This window comes from Phyllostomus discolor, chromosome 13 (assembly GCF_004126475.2).
Source record: "Phyllostomus discolor isolate MPI-MPIP mPhyDis1 chromosome 13, mPhyDis1.pri.v3, whole genome shotgun sequence".
Classification (NCBI taxonomy): domain Eukaryota; kingdom Metazoa; phylum Chordata; class Mammalia; order Chiroptera; family Phyllostomidae; genus Phyllostomus; species Phyllostomus discolor.
Window position 1 is genome coordinate 63,318,581 of NC_040915.2, and position 25,366 is coordinate 63,343,946.

Here is a 25,366-nt window from a genome sequence, read left to right on the forward strand (position 1 = left end):
GAGAAGCCGTCCTGGGGACATGGCCTGGGTAGGGGTCCTCTCTGCATCACCCTCAACTTCTCCTGGCAATTCCAGCTTTGAAAAGGTGACTCTCACTTTCCATACAAACACGATGTATCTTTATTGAAATTTGTAAAATACAAACAAAAACACACGTTTCAAAACACGCATTTCAAGTTAGTTTAACAAATATCTTCCCTACCCCCTGCCCCGACAAAACCTAACCAAGTCAGCAGGACAGGTCACTTGAATTCGGGGAGCTGGATTGGGAGGGTGGTGTTAGAGGGTGAGGTCCAGATCCAGGGGGCGAAGGACTCGTTGATTGGCAGCGCCTCCAGGGCCTTGGGGGTGGGGAGCCAATCTCAGCAGCGTTCCTCTGCAGTGTTAGGGAGGCCCCAGGAGGGAGTTTAGGCTCTTCCTAATCCCAGGTGCATTTCCTCTTCTCCTGCCTCCCGGAAGTTTGAGTCTTAACCATGACCCAGTTTTTCCAGAGTAAAGAAAGGTGGGGGCAGAGGACTGGCCATCCGGAAGGCGGCCACCCTCCGGGACTCGGGCCTCCGCGCCAGGGCGACCCCCATCGTGGTTTCTCTAGGAAGGGAGAAACGCGAGGGCTCTGCCAGCACTCGGGCTGGGCCGTCACACCAGAGACCCGGCCTGGTTCTGGGCGGGCACCATCACAGGGACAGCACCCTTGCGGCTCAGAGCAGAGGTAGGGACCCTGCCGGGGCTCGGCGTGGGGGTCACCGCAACCGGCCTGCGAGGGCCTTGGGGTGGTCTGAGGGCTGGTGATGAGGTGACTGAGGAAAGGGTCCCATTCTTGGAGATGGTGTCTGAGCCCTTGGGCCAGGGCAAGGTCCGAGGAGCGACGGCATCCTCCCTAGTCATCAAAGAAGCAGCGCGGTCAGAAACAGGCAGTGAGGGTTTCTGGGCCCCTGTCCCCATCTCCCCGCCCCCCACCTCCGTCTCCTCTGCCTTCAAGTCCACCCCCGGGATGACGCCCACCCTTTTGTTGGATGCGAGCTGTCTGCACTCCCAGCTCTCTAAGGAGCCGGGAGAGTCCCCCTGGGCAGGACTAGGCACTTACTTGATGTCATTGGCTGGCTCCTCCAGGGCCTTCCCCTGGCGTTGGCACAAGAGGACCAGTGCGGCCAGCAGCCCCAGTCCGACCAGGGCGCCCACCACAGCGCCAGCAACCACTGCAGCCCCAGGCCCTGCGTAAACCTTGCCGTCAGGGGGGCATCCGGCTGTTCCCCACCGTCTCCAGTCCAACCACCCCTCTGCCCCCGCTCACACGTTCCCTTCTCTGTTCAGAAGAGGTGCCTGGCAAGCAGGAAATGGCCAGTGATCACACATTTGTACAGCCCTTTGCCCAGGACAAGATCCTTGCCCTCTCACAATGACAGACTTCAGTAGACAGGCCTCCACCCCCCCCCACCCCACTTGCAGCCCCAGCCTGACCACTGGCCAGTCTTCTCCTTAACTCCACTTACCCCTCACTGACCTGTGATTACTTCCAGGGTCATGTTGCATTGGGCACTGCCCACACTGTTAGAGGCCCTGCAGGTATAGACTCCAGACATAGACGTGGTAAGGTTTTTGAGTCTTAAAGTCCCACGGATGGCATCTGTGGACACAATTTAGCCATCAGGCCAGGGATCCTACTTCCCATTGGAAAAAAGAAAACCGCGCCCCTCCTCTGTAATATCCCCTTTGACTCCCTGGTCCCTGGTGGGGGGAAAGGCTTGGCGGGGGGCACGCTGGGTTCTGTGTCCGGCTGCAGAACTGCCGGCTCCAGGTCCCTCTCCATCCCCACGGCTCAGTGTCCCGACCCACTCTGAAACAAGGCTAGAGAAGAACGATGCCCAAAAAACCCAAAACATGGGTTTCACTTTTGTTTCTAAATGGCAGCGCGCTGTGAGAGAAAGAATATTACGCTAGGAATGAGGAGGCCTGGGCTCCAAAATAGGCCGTGTGACTTTAAGCAAGTTAGTTGTTCTCCATGGGTCCCAATTTCTTCATTTCTAAAATGGGGCAATAGGGCCTCTGGATAGTGTTGAAGGAATTATATGAAATAAGAATCGTAACAGTTCAAGTTTATTGGCTGCTTATGGCCCACCAAAGACTAACTTCTTTACATACTAACTTATAAAAGTTTCAAAACAAACCTATGAGGGAAGCACTGTGTAAAAAAAATGTAAAAATTACTATAAAATGGACAAATGAAAAGTAGAAGGAAGGCACAAAATGAAAATCCTACCACGTAGATTCAATAATTGCTAACATTTTGCTTTACTTATTTCCTTTTTTTCTGAGACATTTAAAAATAAATACTTCAGCATAAAGAACAAATTAAGGACACTGCCTCCTATAGACAGCTTTGCCATACCTGATCATTAATACTTTTCTAAAAGCATCTAATATTCCATACTAAAAATGTTCCATCAGCTGTATCTCATTAAAATTGAAAAGAAGTTCCAAGAGCCCCAACATGACTTTTGCAGCTGGTGTGTTTTCAGATCAGAGCTACCAATACACCGTTTCAAAAATGAGGGAGTGGAGGTACCACATCACACAGCTGGTGAGCAGCAGAGCTGGAGTGTGAGTGCAGGCGGGCGTCTAGCTCCGGAGCCTCTTCGGGACCAGAGCGGCGCAGCACGTGAGGCACCCAGCACAGGCTTGCACCTGGCGGGCCCTCTCTCTCCGCGCCCCCCCACACCCCTCCCGCTGCCCAGTGCTTTGCAGCGCGGCCTTCCCTTTTCAGCCCAGGCCCTCTGGCGCCTGCCTCGCCTCTTCCCCCTGCCCCAGCCACAGTCTCACTTGTCCCCACAAGCCCCTCACCTAAAGTGGGTGGGTAGAACACCTGGGTAGATGGGGGTGGCCGCACCCACTGGTACAGGGCGAGGGGCTTACTCCTTGGGGTCTGGCAGCTCAGGGTCACGTTGGTGCCCACACGGGGCACACCCAGGAGATGGCAGGATGGGGGAGCTGGAGGAACTGGGGGAGGGGAGATGAGACAAGTTAAAAACTCACACCCAAGAGACCAACAGACCCCCCATACACACACACCCCAACCTCTCCACAAACAGGCTTTTGTCACCCCATTGCCCCTCCTCCAACCTTTACATTCAGCCCTTTGGAGAGGGCCCGCCTGGACTCCCAGGGGCTGGCGAGCCGTCGCGGAGTGTGCGCTTGCCACTCACCAAAAACGTCCAGCTCTAGAGTCTTGCTGCTGTGGCTCCTGTTGTTGCCCTGACGGTCCTGCACAGTCACAGAGCAGAAGTAGGACCCGGAGTCTTTCTCCCGGAGGCCCTGCAGCCGCAGGGACACGTTCCTCGAGGGCATGGAGTAGACCAGGGACACTCCAGCTTCGCTCGACGTGGCCCCACTGATGTGCGACAACACCTGGTGTGGGCGTGACACCTCCCATTATTACCAGCCTGCGCTGTGCCCCAGGCTCTGCCGGCCCTGCCCCCAGACTGCAGACCTCAGATACCCCTCCCCCGGGCCGTCTCCTGTAACCTGTAGGAGCTCCCCCCACCCTTTCCACCCTGTCTCCCTAGCCACCCTCTCACCCCCGGGTCCTCCCCACCATAATGGTTCAAGATCCCCTATATGCTGTCTCTCCGTCTCCCACGTGGGGTGTTCGGAGAGGTGGTCATGTGGGTGAGGACAAGATGTAAATAGGAGTTATGTGTGAAAGGAACTTAGATTGCAGGGGTGTATCCAAGATCTAAAGAGATCTTTCATCTTCTATGTCTTGAAGACACCTCCTGCTCACACCAAACATACACAAGTTCGGGCCTTGTGAACCCTGGATCCACCCCTGCAATCTGAGTTTCTTTCCTACACACCCCTGATTTACTCATCAAATGACCTCACAAAGACACTTTCTGGGGCTTTGGGAGGAGCCACGCAAGTAAGAGGGCCTGAGAACTGTGTCTGTGGCTGCAGGTGCACCTGTCTCCGACTGTCAGCGTGACGTCGGGGAAGGGGCCAGACGGGGGATTGTGGGACTGCCCCTTGCCCCTCAAGGTGGGTACCGAGGCAGTGGCCGGTGACTGCCTGAGGAGGTGAGAATAGGGGACACCCTCCCTAACTCTCCCCACCTCCACCCACAGTCCTTGCTTTCCCACCACCCTGGCAAGGACCATGCTTCCTCCCTTTTCTGTGTGGTGTGTGCTGGATTTCTAGGGAAAGTTGGGAAAAAGAGAACTCTTTGGGGACGCCTCCAAGATCCAAACAAAATTAAACCAGTGAGGGGGACCTTGCTTTTCTCGAAGCTTTTCCTGTCCCTGTTGTTTCCCTGCCCCGTCACCTCCCCACTGCCCCCCTTGGCCGTCCGCTCGCTCCCTCCGCCCCTGCCCCCACGGGTCAAAGCTGCGCTGCTTTCCTCCCTCACCTGTTTCTTATCCTTCCCTTTCTGTTCCAAGAACCACATCAAGGTGAGCACCTCCCACGGCTTGACCTTGGCCGCTGCCCTCTCCCCTTTAAATGTGTACCACGCCGGGAGCACCACGTCCTCTCCCTCCACTGCTTCCAGACTGGAGAGGCCCTCAGGCACGTGCAGCTCAACCTGGACGCAGGCTCCGGGGCCTGGGGAGGAGAGCGAGGGGGCGTGAGCACAAGGCCGGGCGGAGGACGAGAGGGTCGGGAAGTCCCGCCAACACGACGGACAAGGAGGGTGGCCTCGGGGTCCCACTCCTGAATGCTGGAACACCACCACACCACCGGGAGACTGACCCTAGTGCCTGCTTTCTGTGACATCAGCACGTGTTTATTCTCCGACACCCCAGCCTTTGGGGCTGCAGTGGGGAGGGTGACACATTTATGTGCCACTTACTTGTACCTGGAAGTGCAGATTACAGAGCACCAAAGAGGGGGCAGATTTCCAGCGAGGAGGGACGACACCCAAGAGGAAGGGCAGGTTTAATGCTTTGGATCTACGTTCTGGGTAGCCCACTTGCTCCTCCAGTTTCCCAGAGGGCGGGAGCGGGGGTGCGGGGGAGCCACAAGGCTGATGGGGACCGAAGCATTCTCCCCTGGAGGGGTGGAGGGGTTGGGCAGTTACCCAAGGCTTCTGTTCAACTCCCTGGAGCGGACACTGGAGTGCAGGGATGGCCGCACTCCCTATACCCCCACCCCTTAGCCCTACAGGTGCTCTCCCTAGGAAAGAGAAAGGTGGGGACCCAGAAGGTTCCCACGGGCCCTCCGGGGGTCCAGGTGATTTGGGCGGGTCCTCTGAGGTCACAGGGAATCACGAATGAAGGTCCCCAACATTCAAGTGTGAGACTGTGGCTGTGTGTGTCCAGCGTCCAGGTGGACTGGGGTGCTGGTTTCAGGGGGGCTATGGAATCGATGTTGCACCACGGTGTCCAGGAACACTCGCTTCTTGCCCTTTGGAGAGGCAATGGGGCAGCCGAATCCTAAGCCACTGAGGGGACTACCCTCGGGTTCCTATCCCCCTGGGGCTGAGGATGCTGGCTGCCCTACGCATTGGCACTCTGCACTGCCACCTCTGCCTGGTGACCAGGCACAGGGACGGAGGCCAGTCCGGACCCTCCGCCCTCCCGGCAGTCCCGTTGAAGGCCTCAGGCCAGGATGCGCCACCCCCACGGCTTCCCTCCCAGCGTCTTTACAGAGCCCCACACCTATTCCTTAGCCTGCGAAGCAGCACCCCCCTCCTTCCCGTTTCCTGGCGTGTCCCTGCGGACCAGGCAGGAAACTTGTGCCCAGAGATAAGCTAGAAGACAATGATGGGGGGGTTGGGGGGGCCTGGGCCGGAGGCTCTAGAAGCAGAAACAACCACTGTCTCAAGGAACCTAGTGCCCCCCGGGACACCCCCCTGCCCACCCCCACCTTCTGCAGTGCTCAGGGAGGCCAGGCAGTTCCTACAGAAACCCCACACTATGTGCATCAGCAGCTGCCCCCAGGCCCCCTGTGTAATTTCATTTTGCAAGTGGAAGAGGGCGGTTCAGATGGTTAGTAATGGACACACTTCTGGACAAACGCTCCCTGTCTCACCCCCACCCACCCCCGCCAGAAACCAGGAGCTGAAGAGGCCTGAGGCTTTTGCCTTGTTTCTGGGTGTCCGCTGGAGCAGAAGTCCCCCCTCTTGCTCGCTCTGCGATCCCAGGGTCCACAGTGCCATCGAGAGAAGAGGGGGTGGCTGGGTTTGGGTGAAGGAGACGTGAGCAGCCCAGGAAAGGGATCCTCTGTCGCGCTCTCTGGAGCGAGGGCCAGAGGAGAACGAAAACGGGCCTGCTCCCCAGGGCTACTATTTTTAGTCTCCCTCTTTCTCTGAGAAACTCCCCCCTCGGGCTTCTCACGCCCCAGGGGCAGCAGAGCTGGGCCACAGAGGAGCTCAGCGCAAGGGCCTTGCAGAGGCCCAAGTGGGCAGAGCCAGTGGCAGCCCTGGAGCCCAGGTCCCCAGGGCCACTTAACCCTCGCACGGCTGGGGGAGCTCAGCAATCCCTCTGCCACCAGGTAGGGACTTCGAGCCCTCGCTGTCACTGTGAAAACTGAAGCTCAGAGTTTAATAAGGGCTGTGGGGGAGGGCTGCAGGAGAGGGATGGGAGATACCCAGGCAGCCAACCTGCATTTTTCGCCCTTGCTTCGGAGGCCCCCGGCAGGAAGGGGGATGGGGGAGCTGGAGGCAGGATGAGGAAGGGAAGGAGGTGCTGAGGTTGAAGTTGGGGGTGCTGAGAAGTGGGGGTACTCTGGCATAGGCCCAGAGAACCTAAAGGAGCAGGAAGCTGTCCAGGCTCTGGTGACTGGTGAGATAACCTTGAGCCCCACTTTGTCTGGGGCCCCTAATACTTCCTGCCCCAACATTCTTGCGGTAGGGACCAGGCGACAGGGGACACCGGTGAGACTTAGATGGTCCCCACCTTAGTCCCTGTCAGTGTGGGATTTTAGTCTATGTTGTTCCTGGCCTCACTCGTGCCACACCGACCTCCAACTGAGAGACATGAATTCAAGCTGCCCTCGCCTAACCCACCTTTCACCTCCCCGCTCCCCAACCCAGGCACCCCTGAAGAGGAATGGCCAGCAAGTCTGGGAGGGAGCCGCGGTACAGGCTCAGTCCCTGCCGGGTCGTTTTCTCCTCTGTCTGGCCATCTTGAGCTCCTGGACACTCCTGGGAGCTTTCAACGAGCCTTGAGCACTTGCTCCTAGGAGGTGGCCTCCCTCTTTCTTTGAGGCCCTGCTCTCTGTTTTCTAGGTCCCTTCAGCTCGGGGAACCAAGGAGGGTAGTGGACCTCTGGGTGGGGGGGGGGTGTCACAATTCTGCTCCAGTAGGCATTCAAGCCCTCCCCCATTTCCTGTATCCCAAACGACCTCCCGGTCACGCTTTTGGGGCACCTCCCTTCATTCCCAGGACAGGAAGCAGGAGGAGCGGGCCGGAGTGCCGATCTGGGCTGGGGCACTGAAGCGAATGAAGTGCGAGTGTCAAACCGTCGAACCAGGGCCCAGGGAATTCCAGGGGTGGGGGGCTCCTGTGCATCAGCCTGTGTGGGGGGTGGGGGCAGGAGAGAGCTGGAGCTAAGTCCTTAAGCTCTTTAGCCAGCGTCTCATCTAGAAGCTCAGCTCATCCGGCTCTGCTGGGTGGTGGTAGAGAGTGGGGGTGAGGAATGGTTTCGAGCTCACCCCAGAGGCCTACCCTGGCGATGCCCTTACCCTCTCCCCCACCACACACCCCGAAGGGAAGCGGGAGCTGTCCCGAAAGAGTGGAGAGAGTCAGCACCGGCAGGGATGCCCTGGGGGGGAGAGGAGGGTGTGCGTCTGAGTGTACAGTCAGAGGTAGCATCCGGTCCCACCCAGTTTCTCATCAGACCCCAAATCAGCTCCCTCAGGGTCGGGATTACCCCATCTCCCACCTTAAGTCCCCTTCTAGTTCTGGGTTTAACTCACCGAAGGTACTCAGTCCCAGGAACAAAACCTGCAGCAGATTGGTCACAGGGGACCCGGGCAGGGACACCATGACTTTCCCTGGCCCCGATGGTCAGGGGCACCGGGTCTGGGGCACCTTCACCAACAGGTACCGAGGTCGCGCGACAGCCGGAGCTGGAGCAGACTCGGGAGGGGAGCCGGGCCACTGACACTGAGGGCAGAGTGTCTGCCTGTGTGTGCCTGTGAGAGCTGGTGGCGGGGTGGGGACCGACAGGGACAGGGGGCGGGGAATTCGAAGGGGCGGAGAGGTGTCCTCCTGGGCGGGGCGCACGGGTGAGCCTCCCAGTGCTCCGGGATCTCGTGGCTGTGACCTGGTCAGCGCGCAGGGTGGGGTCCGGGAAGCCCGGTGGGCTCCCAACGGCCTGGGGCAGGGGACGAGAAGGGTCCGGATGGTCGGAGTACAGCCACAACCTCACCCTCCGTGGGGCGGGTGGGGGGATGGGCGGGCGGGAGTTTGCGGGGTTCCCCGGCGTCCATCCACACTTTCACACCATAAACGGCTGGCCGTGAACACTTACCCACTAACCGGCTCCGAGCCTACCCGGGCGGCCCTCCTGAAGGAAGAAGAGAGGGACGGAGCTTTGCCATCGGGGCTCCGCAGTGTGGGAGACCAACCGGCAGGGTAGGCGCCAGAAGGCCAGTTCAACAGTCGGAATGAACGCTTTCCCAGGGCGGGGGCAGGGGGTGGTAAGCGCGGGGCGGCTGGAGCTGCGCGGAGGGCGGGTGAGGGAATGGCGTATGGCCTCCTCTGCCCCGACCAGGCCGCCCGACAGGAGGAACTGCGGCACCGAGGGTGGGCGGTGGGAGGCCGGGCGCAGCGGGTGAGGGGGCTAAAGCCGAACTCCCTGTCGGACTCCCTGACGCAACCTGCAGCCCGGGGCTGCACCGCAGGCTTGGCTGCGTGCACGAGTGTGGGCGCAGGGACTGTCTTCATCTGTGGACAGCGAGGAGAGGGCTCGCAGCACGTCCTCGGGACGCTCTAAACCCTGGCCCGAGGGTCATCCGGTCTTGTGCCTGGTCCCCACGAGCTGGGGACTGATTGGTGCGAGGACGCCCCGGGCGCTGGGTGGGAAACTGAGGTAATAGGGGCCGGGCTCCCAGCTACCCACTTCTGCATACTTCCGCCCCCGGGCTTTAAGCTGCCTGGGGAGGAGGGGATTGCGGAGAGGCTGGATGGAGCCCTTCTGCGGCTTTGTTCCCCGTGTCGTCTCGGCTTCCCACCCCTCCTCAGATCTGCTCTGATTCTGTAATTCCTCGGACTAGATCTTGTTCTGGCGAATTTAATTTGCCCGCGCCTCCCCCGCCCCCTGCGCCCCCTGGCGGCCGCGCACCCGTTCTGTCCCGGTCCCCCCAGCCAAAAGAAAGACGCTTCCTCCAGGCACAGCTCAGCCTCCGCGCAAAGGCCACCAAGGACGCAAACTATAACCACGAATTCCTGGCGCTGCCTGCTGTGGGTGACAGTTGACTGGGAAGAAAAGCCGCCAGGGCCCCTGGATTCCCTTCACCCCCAACAGTCCTGATCTAACACTGAGTGCGTACCTCGTACCTGCACTGCACCCAGACCCCTCCCAGCTGCTGCTTCCTAGTGTGACTTGCCTGGCCGGCCGCTCTTTAAATACCTGCCAGGCAGTGGCTTTGAGAACCGCCCCTGCAGACACTACACTGCCAGTGTAAACTCTGGGATCAAAAACTTGGCAGCTCAGGGGCAGAGAAGGCAACAGAAACAGGTAACTGCCAGTCTCATGCCCTTACCCAGTGACCCGAAAACTTGAAATTGTCAAATATTTGTGTGTGCACGGGGGGTGGGTGGAGTTGTTGGTTTGATTTTTCTATTCTATTACACTCAAATTTTTCTTGACTTGAGTCAATATTGCAGACTTCTTGTGAACAGCCCTCCTTTCTGTCCAGACCAGGGTTAAGTCCCAAGTAAGAAACTCCAGAAATGTGGTTCAAAGTCGCTTGGTTGCATATCCCATAAATTCTGAAGCATCTGATTGCACAGGCTGTGCTCATTGCTGCTAAGTGCTAGGTATAGTCTCAACACTCATTCATGTAGCTAACTTTTCCTTCAGAATTCGGATCCTGGATAATTTGCAACATTGGAAGGAAAGCTGCGACCCGAGATTTGCAGGCAGTGACTATTTCCATGGGACACAGCGTCAGTCTTTTCGGGCCTGGCTCACTGCCCTCACTCATCACAGAATTTCCACACTACCTCCTCTTCCAACCCTTTCCCCTTCTGGTAGTCAAGTGGTAGAAGTTAGTGGAGCACTAAATTTTTGCCAAGATGCATTTTATGGTGAACATTGCTCCCTTGTGTAAGGTGAGAACATTGGCACAGATGGCCAACCTGTGAATGATCGCGGGACCCCCGGCATCACCACATTGTGTGCCAGAGCTCAGTTCACGGTGCCATATGCTCAGTGACTCGCCAGCCACCGGCGTTTCTTCCAGTCACACCTCAGACCTCTAGAGCATTTTCTTACGCTCATCCTTATGTTCGACTGGAGTGCCTCCATCCCTCTTGAGTCCGTTCTAAGGCTTCATTAAGGTCTAAATAGCCCACTGTTTGTTTTAAGCCATGTTCATGTAGTTATCTGACACCCTGATGTCCTCTTTTCTAGAATGTTCTGGCCAGAGACTGGATATTCAGTACCAAAGCTACTTTCTTTCAAAGTTTCCATTTCCCAATGCTCAGCCCTGCCCTCTTTCCCCTGTCTCTCACCCATCCAAAGCCTGATGATGAAATCGTGGACCGGACCAGCCTTGCCATCTTCCCCAAGCTGCTCCCAGTGCCCTGGCAGTCTGCATTCTCAGTAAAGACAGGTAGATCTAAAACGTCCCAAGCAATGTTCATAAACTGCTCTGTTCAAGCTAAGTACTTAACAGCCACGGAGGCGGGTTCAGAAAAAGATGCACGGAGGGTAACGTTAGTTTGGGGGCTGGTAAGTGGCAGAGTTTTAGGGAAGCCTGTAGTACTGGTAATAGTGCTTTTTCCTGCAACACTCAGCACTGAGTACTGTGAGATTATTGCTACGAGATGGTCAGTGGAGTCTCAGCCTGCCGGACTGTGACTTCAAGTTTCAGAGAAGGGCACACTCTCGAGAATGTCCGAAGGCTGGCTACCTGCAGACTGTGCCCAGGGAGAAGAGGTGCCACACACTCAAAACATCCCGGAATATGTATGCTCTCTCTGAACTAGCACCGCTTTCAGGAGTTCAATGAGAACCCAGCTAATTACATAAACCTAGACTCAGACGATATTTTTTAAAAATCCTATTGATTATAAGCTCTCTAGCCCTTAGAAAAATAAGCATCAACTAAATGAGACGTATCAGACTGAGAAAATCATTGGTAGTGGGAACAAATATTTTTATCAATATGCAATTTTATCTTCAATAGCATAGAAAAACAGGGTGAATTATAGCTCTTACCTGCATCTGCAGTCCATTTACAGTAGAGCACCTGAGCTCTGGCTGGTATAGTTCAGTGGATTGAGTGCCAGTCTGTGAACCAAAAGGTTGCCGGTTCGATTCCCAGTCAGGGCACATGCCTGGGGTGCAGGCCAGGTCCCCCTTAGGGGGCACAGGAGAGGCAACTGCACACTGATGTTTCTCTCCATCTCTCCCTCCCTTCCCCTCTCTCTAAATATAAATAATAAAATCTTTTAAAAAAATACATAACAAAGAAACATGAAATGTCCAGTGACCTTTAGGATGCTCTGACAAGGGACAACACTGGTCAGTGGGATGAGTGTGGGGAAGCGGAGGACACCTGCTCCGACGGTCCTGTGCATCCTCGGCAGCAGGTCTCGGCGCAGTGCCCGCCGTCCGCGTGGCCACGCTCTGCTACAAAAAGCCCAACTAGTACGCCAAGAGGCCAGGAATAACTTTAATTTTTTAAAAAAATGTTTAAACGGCAACACAACCGTAAAGGGGGTACATCACAGAAACGTTGCAGGCAACACTGATTGGGAATAGCAAAACACTTGGCTGGTGAAAAAAATGAAACTAAATTATATACAATAGTAGCTAAAGGTGATATTGAAAAACAGTCTTATTTACTGTGACTCAAGATTTAACTTGCCATTATCTATTGCTTATTTATTCAGGGTTGTAAATAATACTTATATAGAGACATAGAGATGTGTAAAAATGAAACATTGTGAAAAAAATACAATTTTTCAATTTCATATGAAACTGAAAGTATAAGTTTTGTCCAATATGGAATGTACCTACATTTGTTTATATTAGGGCTCTAACATCCATTTAAAATTTTTTGTTTTTAAAAAAGAAACAGCTGACCCACCATGCAAGTTCGTTGTAAATCCCGTTTGCTCAAAACGAGCATGTTCAGGTGAGGTCTGTTTTGTTTGCTCAGAGTCCACTGTGATTCCTTAGGAGGCGGGCTGGCCCAGTGGTGGAACGCGTTTCCATGGAGAGTCTGACGGCAGCATCTGGGCGGGGCAGTCGGGCAACGGAAAGTGAGAGGAGAGAGGTAAGAGCCCAAATCCTTATGAAGGATGACATTCAGTTGTTAAATTTTAAGGGATACCCGATGGCTTTTTCCAGGCACTCAACTAAAGAGCCAGCGGAAAGAAAATCCCTCTCTACTTCCACAAACTTGATGTAGATAGATTTGGGGGAGACGCCAGGATCCACAATGCAGTTCTGAGACAGAAACCCATTAATACCAACCCAATCTTTGCTGAAGGTTTTGGTATTGGCTTGGAAATGTAGAAATAAGCATTGCTGCAGAGTCCTGACCTCAGCAATCCCGAGGTAGCAGTAGACGATTCGGGTGGGTTCTATTTCCACCTGCAACGAGGCTTGTGCCGAAAGGGTCTCCAAGTCAACCCTGCCCTCCTTTCCCGGGTCCAGGGAACTCTGCTCCATGTGGGGTGAGGAGGGCCTTTCCATACATTCTTCATAGCCAATGGCATAGAGGCCTGGGCTTTTGGGAATGCCTCCCGGTAATAAATACTGAACAACGTTCCCACCGGTTGGTTTGGAGTGGGCAATGGGTATCCAGTCAATTTCCATGTGCAGCTCCAGACACCTCGCCTCACTAATTGTGATCTCTAAAAACTTGTAGTAAACGTTCTTCCAGTTCATCTTCTGCACTCGGGTCATAATGATCCGCCCCTCGGGCTTCTCGGAGTTGAAGTACTCGCGGAGCCGTTTGCCGAGTGGCACCTGGGAGCTGATCTCGGCGTAATGGTAGCGGATATCCTCTTTCCAACGGGTGTTGTAACCAATCCCAAAAATGGCCAGTTTGTTAGAAAGATGAAGCCTTGAGAAGTCTGTCCAGCTCTGAAACAGTTCCCATTTCAACTGCACTGATTCCAAAATCTGGACAATATTCTGCATGATGTCTCTCTTCCTAGAAAGAGAAATAAATATGAAATTCCTCAGGTGTCCAGATCAGCCCTCTCCAGCAGAATGTTCCTCCGCGATGGAGATATTCTACACCTGCGCTGTCCAACGTGGCAGCCACTGGCGACTAAAACATGGCTAGGGTGAGTGAGGTTGTTTTAGTTACAATTTGAAACTATGGTTAAACAAACACGTGTGATCAGGAGCCTCCATAATGGACAGGGCAGGTCTAGGGAAGCACAGTGTTAAAAGCTGAGAAACACTCTTCACTAGGACATTTCTAGGAACGAACTGTTCTCCATTACTTATGTGGGCTGGCTATATCGACCTGAGCAACTGTTGATACCCAAGGCCCTAGGACTTTGGAAACCCAAGGGCCATGCATTTCAAGGGGCTATTACGATGCTCCCCATGGCCTCCAGACCCAACTACCAAAGGCAAGTGAAGAATGCTGTATTCAGAAAGGCATCCAGTATCACGGAAAATAATGAACATCTTAATTTCTAAGCTGGAAATTCTGAGAGTTCAACAATTTTGGCCCATACATGGTTACTGTACAAAAATAGACAACTGATTATGAGTAATGGCCTGAGGCAAAAAGAAAACGACATTTTCTTCTATTTGTCTGAAATTCATTACTACTCTCAAATTTAAAAGAACTGTTAGTACAAAACAGAATTAGGATTTGAGAATTAAGAAGAAAAAGATTAGCCCTGGCTGGCATAGCTCAGTGGACTGAGCGCCAGTGAACCAAAGTGTCGCAGGTTTGATTCCCAGCCAAGGCACATGCCTGGGTTGCAGGCCACGGCCCCCAGCAACCGCACATTGATGTTTCTCTCTCTCTCTACCCCCCTCCCCTTCCCTCTCTAAAAATAAATATATAAATAAATAAATCTTTAAATAAAAAAAAGAAGAAAAAGATTCATGTTAGGTTTGGCTTTTGAGATAAAAATTCAAGAAAATGAATGGAGATTGTTCTAGAAAATATTTTAAAGAAGGAAAGAAAAGAAATTTCGAGTTTGATTTGGACAGTTAACAAGGTTAAGACAGAAAATGCAGGAAATTCTTTTTGCACATGCTGGATCCATGTGTGTGTGTCTGTGTATATACACATGGAATATATACACACACAAAATATATATATAGACACATACACACACAAATATATAAAATTACAAGTTTGTTCTCAAGTATGGCAAAACTTTGATACTGTAAGACCGAAGTTTGTTAAATATTAGCTTAGCAACAAACTATTACCCTCTACATCAATCATAGACTTAAGCTTCAAAAATACTCAACTACCACTCACATACAATCAAACACAAGCAAGAATGAGGGTGTGTGTGCTGGTTTACTAAAGTTGCTTGGGAGGAAGTGGACCCTGGAAACTTCCTATTCAGTTCTCCGACCTAGGGGAAAGCTTCTGGAACAAACTGGGGAATCTCCCGCGCAGTCATTCTCTGTCTGGCCTCCTTGACTTGTTTTGCGAGATGACAAGGAGGTGACAAATTTTGCTCTCAGCAGCTTCCTGGGGCCAGCAGCTTCCTGGGGCCTCCTGCACTGCCCGGGATTTATCCCCCACCCTTCAGTTTGTCTTGAGAGCTTCTCAAGTGTCGAAGTGGCCATCAAGGTGAAACATGGTGTCCCTGGGGACTTGTCCCTCTTCTCAGAGGACACAAAGGCACTTGATCACTTTTCTAATGTTTATACTGTGCTGCTTGTGAGATTAAGATAGCTTGTGCTGCTTGCATGATCTAGAGGATCATGCACCCTGGCCAGTGTGGCTCAGTTTGTGAGGCATTGTCCTGCAAACTGAAAGGTTGTAGGTTCAATTCCCAGTCAGGGCATGTGCAGGAGGCAACTGATTGATGTTTCTCTCCCTCCCTTCCCCTCTCTCTAGAATCAATAAAAGGAAAAAATTAAAAAAAAAAAAGATATTGGACATTTCTACATGGGTCAATGTTTTAAAAAAACAAACCTATTTTCCTGATCTCCAGGCAGATGAGACTAAGGAGCCAGGACGAAGGCAAGAGATCTGCTGAGATTTGTCTGCCGGCTGATGTACCCCAGTGCCTGACATACAGTAGGTACTTGATATGTGCGTTGAATAAATGAGCAGAATGCTGCTTTCCTTTCCAAATGTACACTGAGGTTACCTAAGAGCTTGCTTCTGGATTCTCAAAATGTGGTATAAGAAATGTAAGTGCCCCGCTAGCCCCTCTCTCACACCAGGTCAACTCTCGGTCCGTGACCCATCATCCGTCCGTGTTGCTTACACATCCAGGCATCCACACCCACGGGCAAGCACGTCAGACAGGCTTGCTTTCACGGAACACATTCATTTCTCCTGACGGCATACAAAACCCCCTGCATGTGGGATCAACCGCTGGAACACTGAAGCTCAGAGAACGAGGGGAATGACTGGACACCCTTCCTCAGTGAAATGGCTCAGGGGGCCCTCCCACTAAACTCAGATACATGCGCTTTTTGTAAGGGGCAGCCTCTACTTACTGTGCTTCTTCAGAAGACTCCTGTTTTATTTTTAACGTTCTCTTTGTGACAGGTATTTCATCTGAAAAGCAAAGATTTGGAAACATTATATTTTCCTCAGAGGTGGCATACGCTTATGTAGATAAGTGCTTGCTATTCAATCTACTTTCTAATTTGAGGACTTAATTCTGGTTTCAAACACTGCCCAATGCCAGATTTATAAATATAACTCTTATATAATGAGATGCATACATTTATATGCAAGATCAGAAACCAGCTCTACGAGTATAAAATTCTTCAAGGTCACCAGCAGATTTCTAGCTAGGAGCTTAAAGCTTAATTTCACCGCAAACATGATTTCTAAAGGAACAAGATGAAAATAATTCTGCGTAATTCAGACTTCCCGTATAGGTTTTACGGAGCAATTATTTCCCCAGTATCAGCATCAACATGTTCTGCATGTTATTTTTGCCCAAAGATTTGGGAGACTGAACCCTCCCCGGCCACCAGAGTGCTGGGCACCGCAGCAATCCGGACCTTACCACCGTTGTGAAATTAAGAAGCAGTGACTGGCCCTTTTTATCCTTCTAGTCTTTAAGTCTCTCTCTCAAATTGTGTTGCTCTTACAGTTTTTATAGCCCCTTTCTTCTCTCCCCTCTCTTCCAATATTTGAGAAATTAAAAAACAAAAACGAAAATCCTGTTCCTGTCCGATTAGCATCTCTGCGTCACCCTGAGCTGGGGAAGCACACCACTAGTGCCAGCCCTGCCCGCTTTCTGGGGGCCACCCGGGAGCCTCGGGGCGGAACGGCCACACCTTGGCGAGTGAGCCCCCACCACACCGCTTGCTGCGGAGGTGCAGTGGTGGCGGCAGCCACTCAACTGGTATTTCCAACTCAGGAAAATCAAAACCGGAGCATTCACTACAGAAAGCAACGTACATATACTCTCGTCATTAGGCCCCACGAATGCACAGACTTGATGGCCGGGGGGTTGTATTTTCCACCTGGAATGTTAAGACTGTGGATACATCATTCCGGCCACTGCTGGGAGGGGATGCTCTATGAAGTCTGAAGCAATACGGCCGCTGAGGAAGCTCCAGTAAGGGCCCTTTTAAAGACAACCCAGGCTTCCCTTCACATTTGTTCAGACTGGAGTCTGGGAGGGGATCGTTTCCAAATCACAAACAGCAAGGAAAAAGAATCTGGGATAAAGGAAGGGGAAGGCGGTTACATCCACAGCCACTGAGCCGGGAGTCGGTGTGGTGGCTGCTGCAGCCGCTGCTATAGAACTGAGAGGGGCGGGACAGGCAAAACTGCACCAGAGTCCAGCCCGAGCTGCCTGGGGAGCTCAGCATGAGGAAGCGACTCTGTGCGGTTAGGTTTGCTGGTGCCCAAACCACGACGTGACCAACGCCACGCACTAGCAGGCAGTGTGAAGCTGAACCAACGTCGCCCCAAATAAACTGGCTATATGCCTCGTGCTGACTGTGGGAGCGGTACCAGTCCCGGTGCACACAGAAAGACAGACAGACAGACAGACAGACAGGCACACACGAGTAGCAGACGTGTCGCTTCCTTACCCAATTCCTGCTCTGTTGGGTAGCCATGGAGATCCTGACTGTGGTTTCCCCAGTCCTCCTGTGAATACTCCTCCATAGTGCTGCCATCTGACTCCAGCTCCTGGTACAAGCCACTACTGTTAATAAGTACAGGCTGGCAGGGCTGAGCATCCCATCCTCCCTGACCAAACACCTGTTCCAACTGTTCAAATGTGTAACTGCTCTTTCTTTTCCCAACACCATGTTCTTTCACCCGACTGTAACACCTGCGAAGGGTCTAAGACACAAAGTCTTTTGTTATTCCTTTAAAGCTGTACTTCCTCTTCCAGGTACGGACCACAGATATTAATTACTATTAGACAGACACAGACAGACAAACACAGACACATTGTTACAGGAATGCTAGATTTCAAATTCATTATTATATTAGAAAAAAATACTAATTTAGCATTTACTCAAACATGTTATAATTCAAAAACAATTATTTTACAATTAATAATCCATTAAACAATAACCAAAACAACATTATTGCATGTACCCCATACACATATTTTATACCCCTCCCCCACTTAAAAAGAATAAGGGGAAAAAAAAGGAAACAAGAAATACCAGCCAGCCAATAGGATGCACGCCTGCCACAGAAGAGAGAGAGCTGCTACTGTGCCGGAGTTCGGGGGAAAGTGAGGGAGGGAGGACAGAAAGAAGAATTTCCCAAAGCAAAGAGGAAGCCCTTCCTCACTCTTCATTGAGAAAGAATACAGGGTGAGAACAAACGCCTGCACAAAACCACCAGTAGAACATATTTCTCACACAGTCCATATTCCTTACTAACTCCCTCTGCCTTTGGGAAGCTGCTAAAATTTCAAAGAAGTCAAGTAAATGATGCTGCAGACTCTGAGTCTCAGGGATCAATGAGAAACAACACACCGATGCCTACATCTTAAAAAAAAAAAATAACACTGCCAGCTAAACAAACCAACAAACGAGGCTGATCATTCCTTCTGGGGGATGAAAGTCAGGTGTGGGGGTGTTATTTTACTTGTTTTTCTACCTTGTAGTGCACAGCCAATGAATATCATTATGCAAGTCCACATACAACCTTCGATTGTCTTCGTGGTCTTCTAAGCCATGTTTCTTATTATTGGCCCAGTGTCCTTGCTTTAATAATTCATCTTACGCTATCTTACATGATTCTGCAAAAGACAAATCAAGGACTTAGTTCCAGCTTCCAAAAGTAGTTCAGTTGCAGTCCCTCCTTGTCCCACCTGTGCCTCCCGTTGTCCCTTCTGCTTCCCTGGGTTTCACTCTGAGAACTTCCCCAGACGAGGAAGCCCTTTTCCTCTGGGGGCCCCCGAACACTCCCCGTCACACCTGCACAAGACCGCTTCACCTCTGGCTTCCCGCAGACGCCTTAGCCAGACCCGACGTTCCTCCTAGACACGAGATTACTTTCCATGATGTAAGCCAGAATGTCACCTGCTCTCCCCACACTGACTCAAGAGTCCTTTACGGAGCCTCCATGAAAATTCAGCATCTTCACATCACAGCTGACAAACCACAAGACACTATACAACACTTCCCTCGATGCTGGAAATCCACACGGGCAAAGGGAACAATAAGAGCAGGACACATGCGACGACAGTGTCCTCTGACACCAACAGAGCAGTGCCTGGTGGCCCCTGACCCCGGGCCCAGCCGGCCTCCCCCTGCCAGGGAAGTGCCCTCGCCATTCTCCCTCTCCAGCTCTCTTCTGGTGCCTCCAGGGACGCCTTGAGGAACTGGGGTTTCTGCAAACACACTCTTGAAAGGGGCTCCTTCCTTGTCTTTGTAAAGGAGAGTCACAAGTACGCAACACAAGACTTTCTAGAACAAATGAACTTGAATGTGTCCTGGGCAGCCTTCAATGGAGGGAGACAGAGGCCTGGAGTGGAGCTCAGCAGGCTCCCTCCACACCCCCATCCCGGCACCCTCTGCCCTCCCGGCAGAGACTGGAATTGGAATTGCAAACATCTGCCCATTTATTTTTATCTCACCATGTCTACTTGCTGCCTCCAAGAACACCCCAACCACTCTTTTCGACTCCTCCGGGGACCGTAAATGGAGAGGCCCAGCTGTGTCCCTTCCGCCCTCCCGAGGCCATACATGGAGATGGAAGCCGAGCCACCGCCGACGGCTGCCCGGAGAGAGGCCTCCAGCAGCAAAGGGCCCAGTCGGCTCTGTCACCGAGGGTCACGTCAACCCTATGTCAGGAAATACGACTCCTGGCCCCTTGAAGAAAGGTGCTTCCCCTTATCAGGATGTGAGCAGACGTAAACAAAGCCACAGACCTCTGACAACGCAGTGGGAAACCACCGGAAAGGTTTCCCTTCTCTGAAACCACCAAACCGAGTTTCAGTTTTCACTTGGCTTATGTAATTGCGAGTAAGAAAATGGGAATATCAAATAGCTTTAGATAAGAGTCAAATGATATATATTACATTCTCACTTTGTAGTGTGCTTGGTAGTGCACTTGGACAGTTAACATGCTGATGTGTACAACGTGTAGCACAGGTCTGAGGGAAAAATGTTTGGTAACCCTAACTCATTGCGACAAAACGGGATGCACTGAAGCGGTGTTAGAAAGACTGCCAAACCGATGTTAATGCTCTCGGGACACGAACACACGGGCGGTAGCTTCGGGCTTCAGTAAAGACTGCAGAGCCAAGGAGAGGCTGCTTCAACAGGACACATCCCCTAAGGGAGGAAAAGGAGTAAGAACCTGGACATCCGCTGGACCGCTACTGTAAGAAACACCAGGATTCAGCTGACCCTGAGGGGCTTCAGGAACGGATAAAAAGGACATACGTGGACCTTCCAATTCTCATCATCAGACAAGTCACACCTTCCACCCGAGGAATGACTCACCGAAGCATACATGTCAGCGACTGTGTGTCCGTGTCAACAGTCCTAAATAAACCGACTTAAAAATCCACCCTGACTCAGAATTCAGAGAAGGCTCCAGAACCCAGGAAAAACGAGTCTCACCTCCCCCTGCAGACAGCTTCACCACGCCCCACAGGGGCCTCAGTGTCGCTTTTCCTGGAGAACCACATCTTATTTCCTGCTCAGCACAAAAGCCTCGCTCCCTTCCTTCTTCCTTTACCTGACTCACCTTAGAAACATACAGTACTTCAAGCTCTAGCATTTAAAAAGGGGGGGAGAAAGAATTTGCTTAAAATTATTAAAGACTATTCTATTCACAACTAAGGACACTTCCCTTGTTGTTAGAAGTTCCCGCGGTGAAACAAGGGGACTGTCTCCACCCAGGGGAAGAGCTGGGGGAGAGGCTGCACCTGGGATGAGGTCACTGGGACAGAGGTCGGGGGAGTCAAGAAAATCTGGACAGAGGAACTCAAGTGTCGGTAACGACTTGATCAGGCAGTCAAATCAGGAGTTCATGGGCATCTGATTGGGAAGAAGTGCCAGGGGAATGCCGACTGAACCCACCGCACCAGATGTCCAACAGCGACAAGGGGAAAAGGGCCCACGAGAAGACCTGAAGGGTGCCCCATTACCAAAGCGGGGGGAAAGTAAGAGGGCTGACAACTGACAATGTAGAGACAGGGGGAAAGTTTGCCAAAGAGCCAGATTAGAGTGAAGAGAAACGAGAGAATAAAGATGACATTCACTGTGGATGAGTGTGAGGGGAGTCTACAGGGGTGGGGAGGGGGGGACGGGTGAACAGAGGCGGGAACTGGAGAGGGGCAGGACGGGGTTGGACGGCAGCGATGCAGAGAAAGACCCAGGGTCACAGCACACGTAACATCGAATACAGTGCACGATGCAGCTATCTTGCCCAAGTAAGTACATCCAGCATTGGGTTGTGTAAGCAGAGGAATCACATGTAAGCTATGAAGGTGGCTCTTCCTCTCTATTCAGCACCGGTGAGGCCACAGCTGGAGCACAGCGTTCAGTTCTGGGCATCGAACCAGCTACAAGAGAGGGAAATTGTAGAGTTCAGAAAAGGGCAAATAATATAATGAAAGGCTTGGAAAATAAGATCTGTAAGTAGGGCCAGTGGTTTCATCAAAGCCCTTTCTGACATTATATAGGGTATTTTCGGGGTAAAAACAATGTTTCTTTTGCCTGGTGTCCTCCAATTCCTCCTGTGACCGTCAGGAAGTGGGAAGAGCAGGCTTCTTCCGCGGTGCGCAAGGGAGGGCGCCCGCCAAGCAAACCACAGGGGCGCCTGCTGACTCGTTCTGCTGCGGGCTCAATCGTTATCTCTCAGTTTACCCCATTTCATTCAGTCACAAAGTAAGCACCGTGACAAAACCACTGTTCTCGCAGAGCTGACTGCGGTGGGGACAGGGTGTATGACAAGGAGGAGCAGTGATCAGGCATAATAGCTACATAAACGTTGTACAGAAAACGTTCTTTGGAACAGTCAGTCTAAGGTGTCAGATGAAAAATTAAGTCCAACTGCAAGGAGGACAGCTTGGTTATAACAGCAGGAAACAATGTTATAAGAAAAAACAGGCAGTGAAACAGATTTTCAAACGCAGTTGCTAAACTGGCCATACCAGAAACGGATTACATGGCTTATCTTAACATTCTGCCAACTAACTACAACAAATTGGAGATTTTTTTTTGAGCCCAATGATTAGAGAATACACTTGTTTGCAAACAAAGTCTAAAAATCACAGAGTATATTCCACAAGAGAAGGGGAAATTACACCGGGGACATATCTCCAGTGACCCACTGTAAAAGTGTTGAAAACAATGCCTCAGCTGAAGCAGACGTGTATTCTGAAGCGGAAAAAGTCTTTGTGAAACAGATCTTCTTCCTTTAAACTTAATTACTGCTTTCTTACAGCTGTTACCGGCTGCTCGGTTAACTGAGGCAACAACACAACACCGAGTTCATTTACTGTCTTTAAGAAAGACTCAAGATTTCTCGGATTAGTTTTATTTTCTGACTGTGGAGCACTAAGGTAGGAAAGAAAAACCCTGAAAGTAAATATACACATTTCTGCAGGCAGCAAGAGGGATATTAAGAATACGGCATAAATTTCTATATCTATCTATCTATCTATCGAGATGTAAGTAATGAATAGGATGTGATCTAAGGCAAAATCCATCCATCTGGGGCCAACAGAAATTTTACGTATTTTCTTAGGGTTTCTATCCATCAAAATCTGGCAAACTGACTTGCCAGTCACCTACATCCTTTAAAACCAACCAGACACCTTGGGTTAAAAGCCTCTGCTCTGTACTGTTTGGTTGGTTGTTCCACAAAAGAATACAACAGGTAATAGTCGGAAACCCTAAAATGCAGTAGACTTCATTCAAGTCTGAGATTTTAAAGAGTCTAAGGACTGGGACGTCCAGTTTAAGCGTAGTTTATCCGGTTTACTCACTATTCTGCCCATTTAGCTAGAGCACCATTAATATCTCCTCCAAAATTAGCCAAATTCCCGTTTCTTGAAAGAAGCATTCAAGGCTATCAACTTACTCTTTACAAAAATTTGGCACTTTTTTTCTATTTTGCGAGAAAGAAATCTTTTTCAGAAGCGGGAGATAAGCAGTATCAACTGTTTCTGCGGCTGTGAGGGTTGTCTGTTCCAACTGTGTCACGCAGTGCGCAGTCCTTCATCACGTGGTTAACCCCCACACAGGTGCGAGGTCAATCTCCCACGGCAACGACTCAGAACAGGGAGAGGCTTGGACCCAGAAGCCAGCGCGCATGCGCACGGGAAAGTCAGTCTTCACTGCTTTCCTTCGTAGTCACAGCGGCTGAGCGGCAACATCTTCCCATTTTCACATGAAAGGGTCTCCATGGCATGAACAGGCAACGCCTGCACTTACTCAATCCTTAACCCGACGGGATCCAAGTCTAGTCGACCATTCCACTGAAACTGTTTGTGTAATGGTCAGCGATGTCTTCTTAAACGGCCCTCAGACTTCGTCCTGCACTCATCTGAGTGTCCTGCAGCATTCGCTACTCTTCATTACCTCCCTGTGTCACTACCCTGGCCACATATCTCTTATAAAACTTTATGTACTATACTGATTGACGGGGTGGGTGGAGCTGCCTAAGGCTCTAATGGCAAACCAGGTTCCAACTTCCAAAATATGCAAGTTCAGAATGGAAAAGAGCCTTCGAGATCAGCTGGTCCAACTTCTCCAACTCAACAAATAAGGAGCCAAGGCCCCAAGACAAATAAGCATTCCTTCAAAAGGAATCTGGCATTTAAAAACGACCAAACGCCACCCACAAAATGTTACTGAGAAAGCAATGCTGCTAGATTGTGCGCTCCCTGAGGTGGGTTCTGCCTGCCTTGTTCACCATTTCCCTGCGCCTGGAATAGGGCCTATAGAGTAAGGGCTGCTAGATATGTTTGTAAGTCAATGAGTTAATGTAATTTTTAAAGAGATCTTATTTATTTACTTTAGAGGGGGGGAAGAGAGGGAGAGAAACATCGATGTGATGTGTGAGAGAAACATCACTGCTTCTTTGCCTCTCACACCACACCCCCAACCAGGGGACCTGGCCTGCAACCCAGGTATGTGGCCTGACCAGGAATGGAACCAGCCACCTTCTGGTTTGTGGGAAATGGCTAACCCACTGAGCAATACCACTCAGGGCAAATTAACATAATTTCAAAGCAGTAAATCACTTAGCAAGAAGATGAAATTTTTCTTAGCAAAGAAAATCAGGGAACTTGTTTAACCACTATGGTATATTTATAAAATCAATAAATCCAAGTGGGTAGAGTTCCTAAGATCTTTTGGGGGGGAAAAAAAGGAGCAGAAAAGGGAATAAAACATAGATACAGCTATAATTAGCAAAGCAAATTAATTTCTCTGTAACAAAGGAAGACTAACTGCAGAGGTCAAGGCTGTTTTAAAAATATCTACCACTCTCGTTATATTTTTCTTTGGACAGGGGAGGGGGACACCTGTCAGATGAAGCTCTGCAGCCTCGTCCAAACTTCATTATGTCTTATGCCTTACACATTAAATACTACAAAATGCAGAGTAGTCCTGTCAAAGACAGAAAAAGACTGCAATTGTTTCCTGGATTTTAACAGGGCCAAACGGAAGAAAGACCACGGGAAACCAGGATCTTACCTCCGGGAGCCCCGGCCTCTGCGGGGGAACTAAATGTCAGGACGGAGTACTACCAGCTTCTACTTCCTCCCTAATGTGGCTGTCGACGACTCATTTTTATGTCTGTAACTGGTCAGTACCGTCTTCATGAAGGAGAGATTTTTGCACAGAACAAATAATTCAGAAAACTTGGATTTTTGGTGAGTTTCAAGCCCAAAGTTTTTTGGGTTCCTCTGTGCTAGCAGCTGAGGGTCTCTTGCCTCGAGGAGGACAATACTGATTGTGCAAACAAACATCTTCCATTGCTCAAGGCACTATACTCGTGTGGCCACAAGCATTTCACCTTACACTGCGGGTGAATCACACAGAACTCACACAGAGCTCACACTGGCAGCAACACTGCAAAACCCACACCTAATATGCGTGGTTATGTTTACGGGTTTCTTTGGGACACAAGAATCCTTCTAGATATGGAATCAAATGCTTTTCTATTTAGAACAAAACAGGTGAAAAAAATAGGGTATGCCAAACCAAACTATTTCAGACGTAGGCAGCAACAGGTGGTCACAGTCATCAAAGACAGTCATACAACACTATTTGTCTACAGAACTTCCTCCCCATAAAAGGGGGGGGGGGAATCAGTTATTTGGTAAAGAACTGACTTGCATTAGAGGTTATTTTCATCTGACCTCCTAAGTCGCCTCTGAGGTTGCTACATTAGCATCTCTGTTGAATATTCTTCTCATTACTTCACATCCTGGGGCACCACCTCAAAGTGGTATTCAGATCGCATTAAAAATGTTAGCTTTTTATGGGCAAGAGAGGTGGGCTGGGTGGAGCAGGGCAAAAAGGAAAAAATGGGACAACTATAACAGAATAAACAATTAAAAAGATTATTCATT

General features: G+C 51.0%; 2 protein-coding genes across 7 annotated transcripts in view; both read right to left on the reverse strand.

Annotated features, from left to right (window-relative positions):
* Positions 1 to 96: 96 nt before the first annotated feature.
* Positions 97 to 8,142, reverse strand: ESAM (endothelial cell adhesion molecule). The gene is made up of 7 exons (XM_028528211.2): positions 7,909 to 8,142; positions 4,400 to 4,593; positions 3,201 to 3,402; positions 2,839 to 2,994; positions 1,502 to 1,624; positions 1,085 to 1,211; positions 97 to 877 (listed from the first exon to the last, which is right to left on the reverse strand). The coding sequence occupies exons 1-7, from the start codon at positions 7,976 to 7,978 to the stop codon at positions 637 to 639; spliced, it is 1,113 nt and encodes a 370-aa protein (XP_028384012.1). The 5' UTR covers positions 7,979 to 8,142; the 3' UTR covers positions 97 to 636.
* Positions 8,143 to 11,818: 3,676 nt separating this feature from the next.
* Positions 11,819 to 25,366, reverse strand: part of MSANTD2 (Myb/SANT DNA binding domain containing 2) — a 28,124-nt gene continuing 14,576 nt past the window's right edge. The window contains exons 1-4 of one of the 6 annotated variants that reach the window (XM_036014736.1): positions 17,982 to 19,390; positions 17,394 to 17,649; positions 15,834 to 15,894; positions 11,819 to 13,329 (exon numbers count right to left, since the gene is read on the reverse strand). In XM_036014736.1, coding sequence (XP_035870629.1) covers positions 12,477 to 13,329; positions 15,834 to 15,894; positions 17,394 to 17,469 — 990 coding nt within the window. In that variant the 5' untranslated portion in view covers positions 17,470 to 17,649; positions 17,982 to 19,390 and the 3' untranslated portion in view covers positions 11,819 to 12,476. Of the gene's footprint in view, positions 13,330 to 15,833; positions 15,895 to 17,393; positions 21,344 to 25,366 lie in introns of those variants that run through there. The other 5 variants (XM_028527923.2, XM_028527924.2, XR_004900562.1 and 2 more) reach the window with 5 other exon arrangements.

Coding starts and splice junctions, on each gene's coding strand:
- ESAM (XM_028528211.2), bottom strand. CDS start 7,978: ATGGTGTCCCTGCCCGGGTCCCCTGTGACCAATCTGCTGCAGGTTTTG. Junction 3,403..4,399: donor AAGGGAAGGATAAGAAACAG/GTGAGGGAGGAA, acceptor CGCCCACACCAG/GTGTTGTCGCACATCAGTGG. Junction 1,212..1,501: donor GACCCTGGAAGTAATCACAG/GTCAGTGAGGGG, acceptor AGGTTTACGCAG/GGCCTGGGGCTGCAGTGGTT.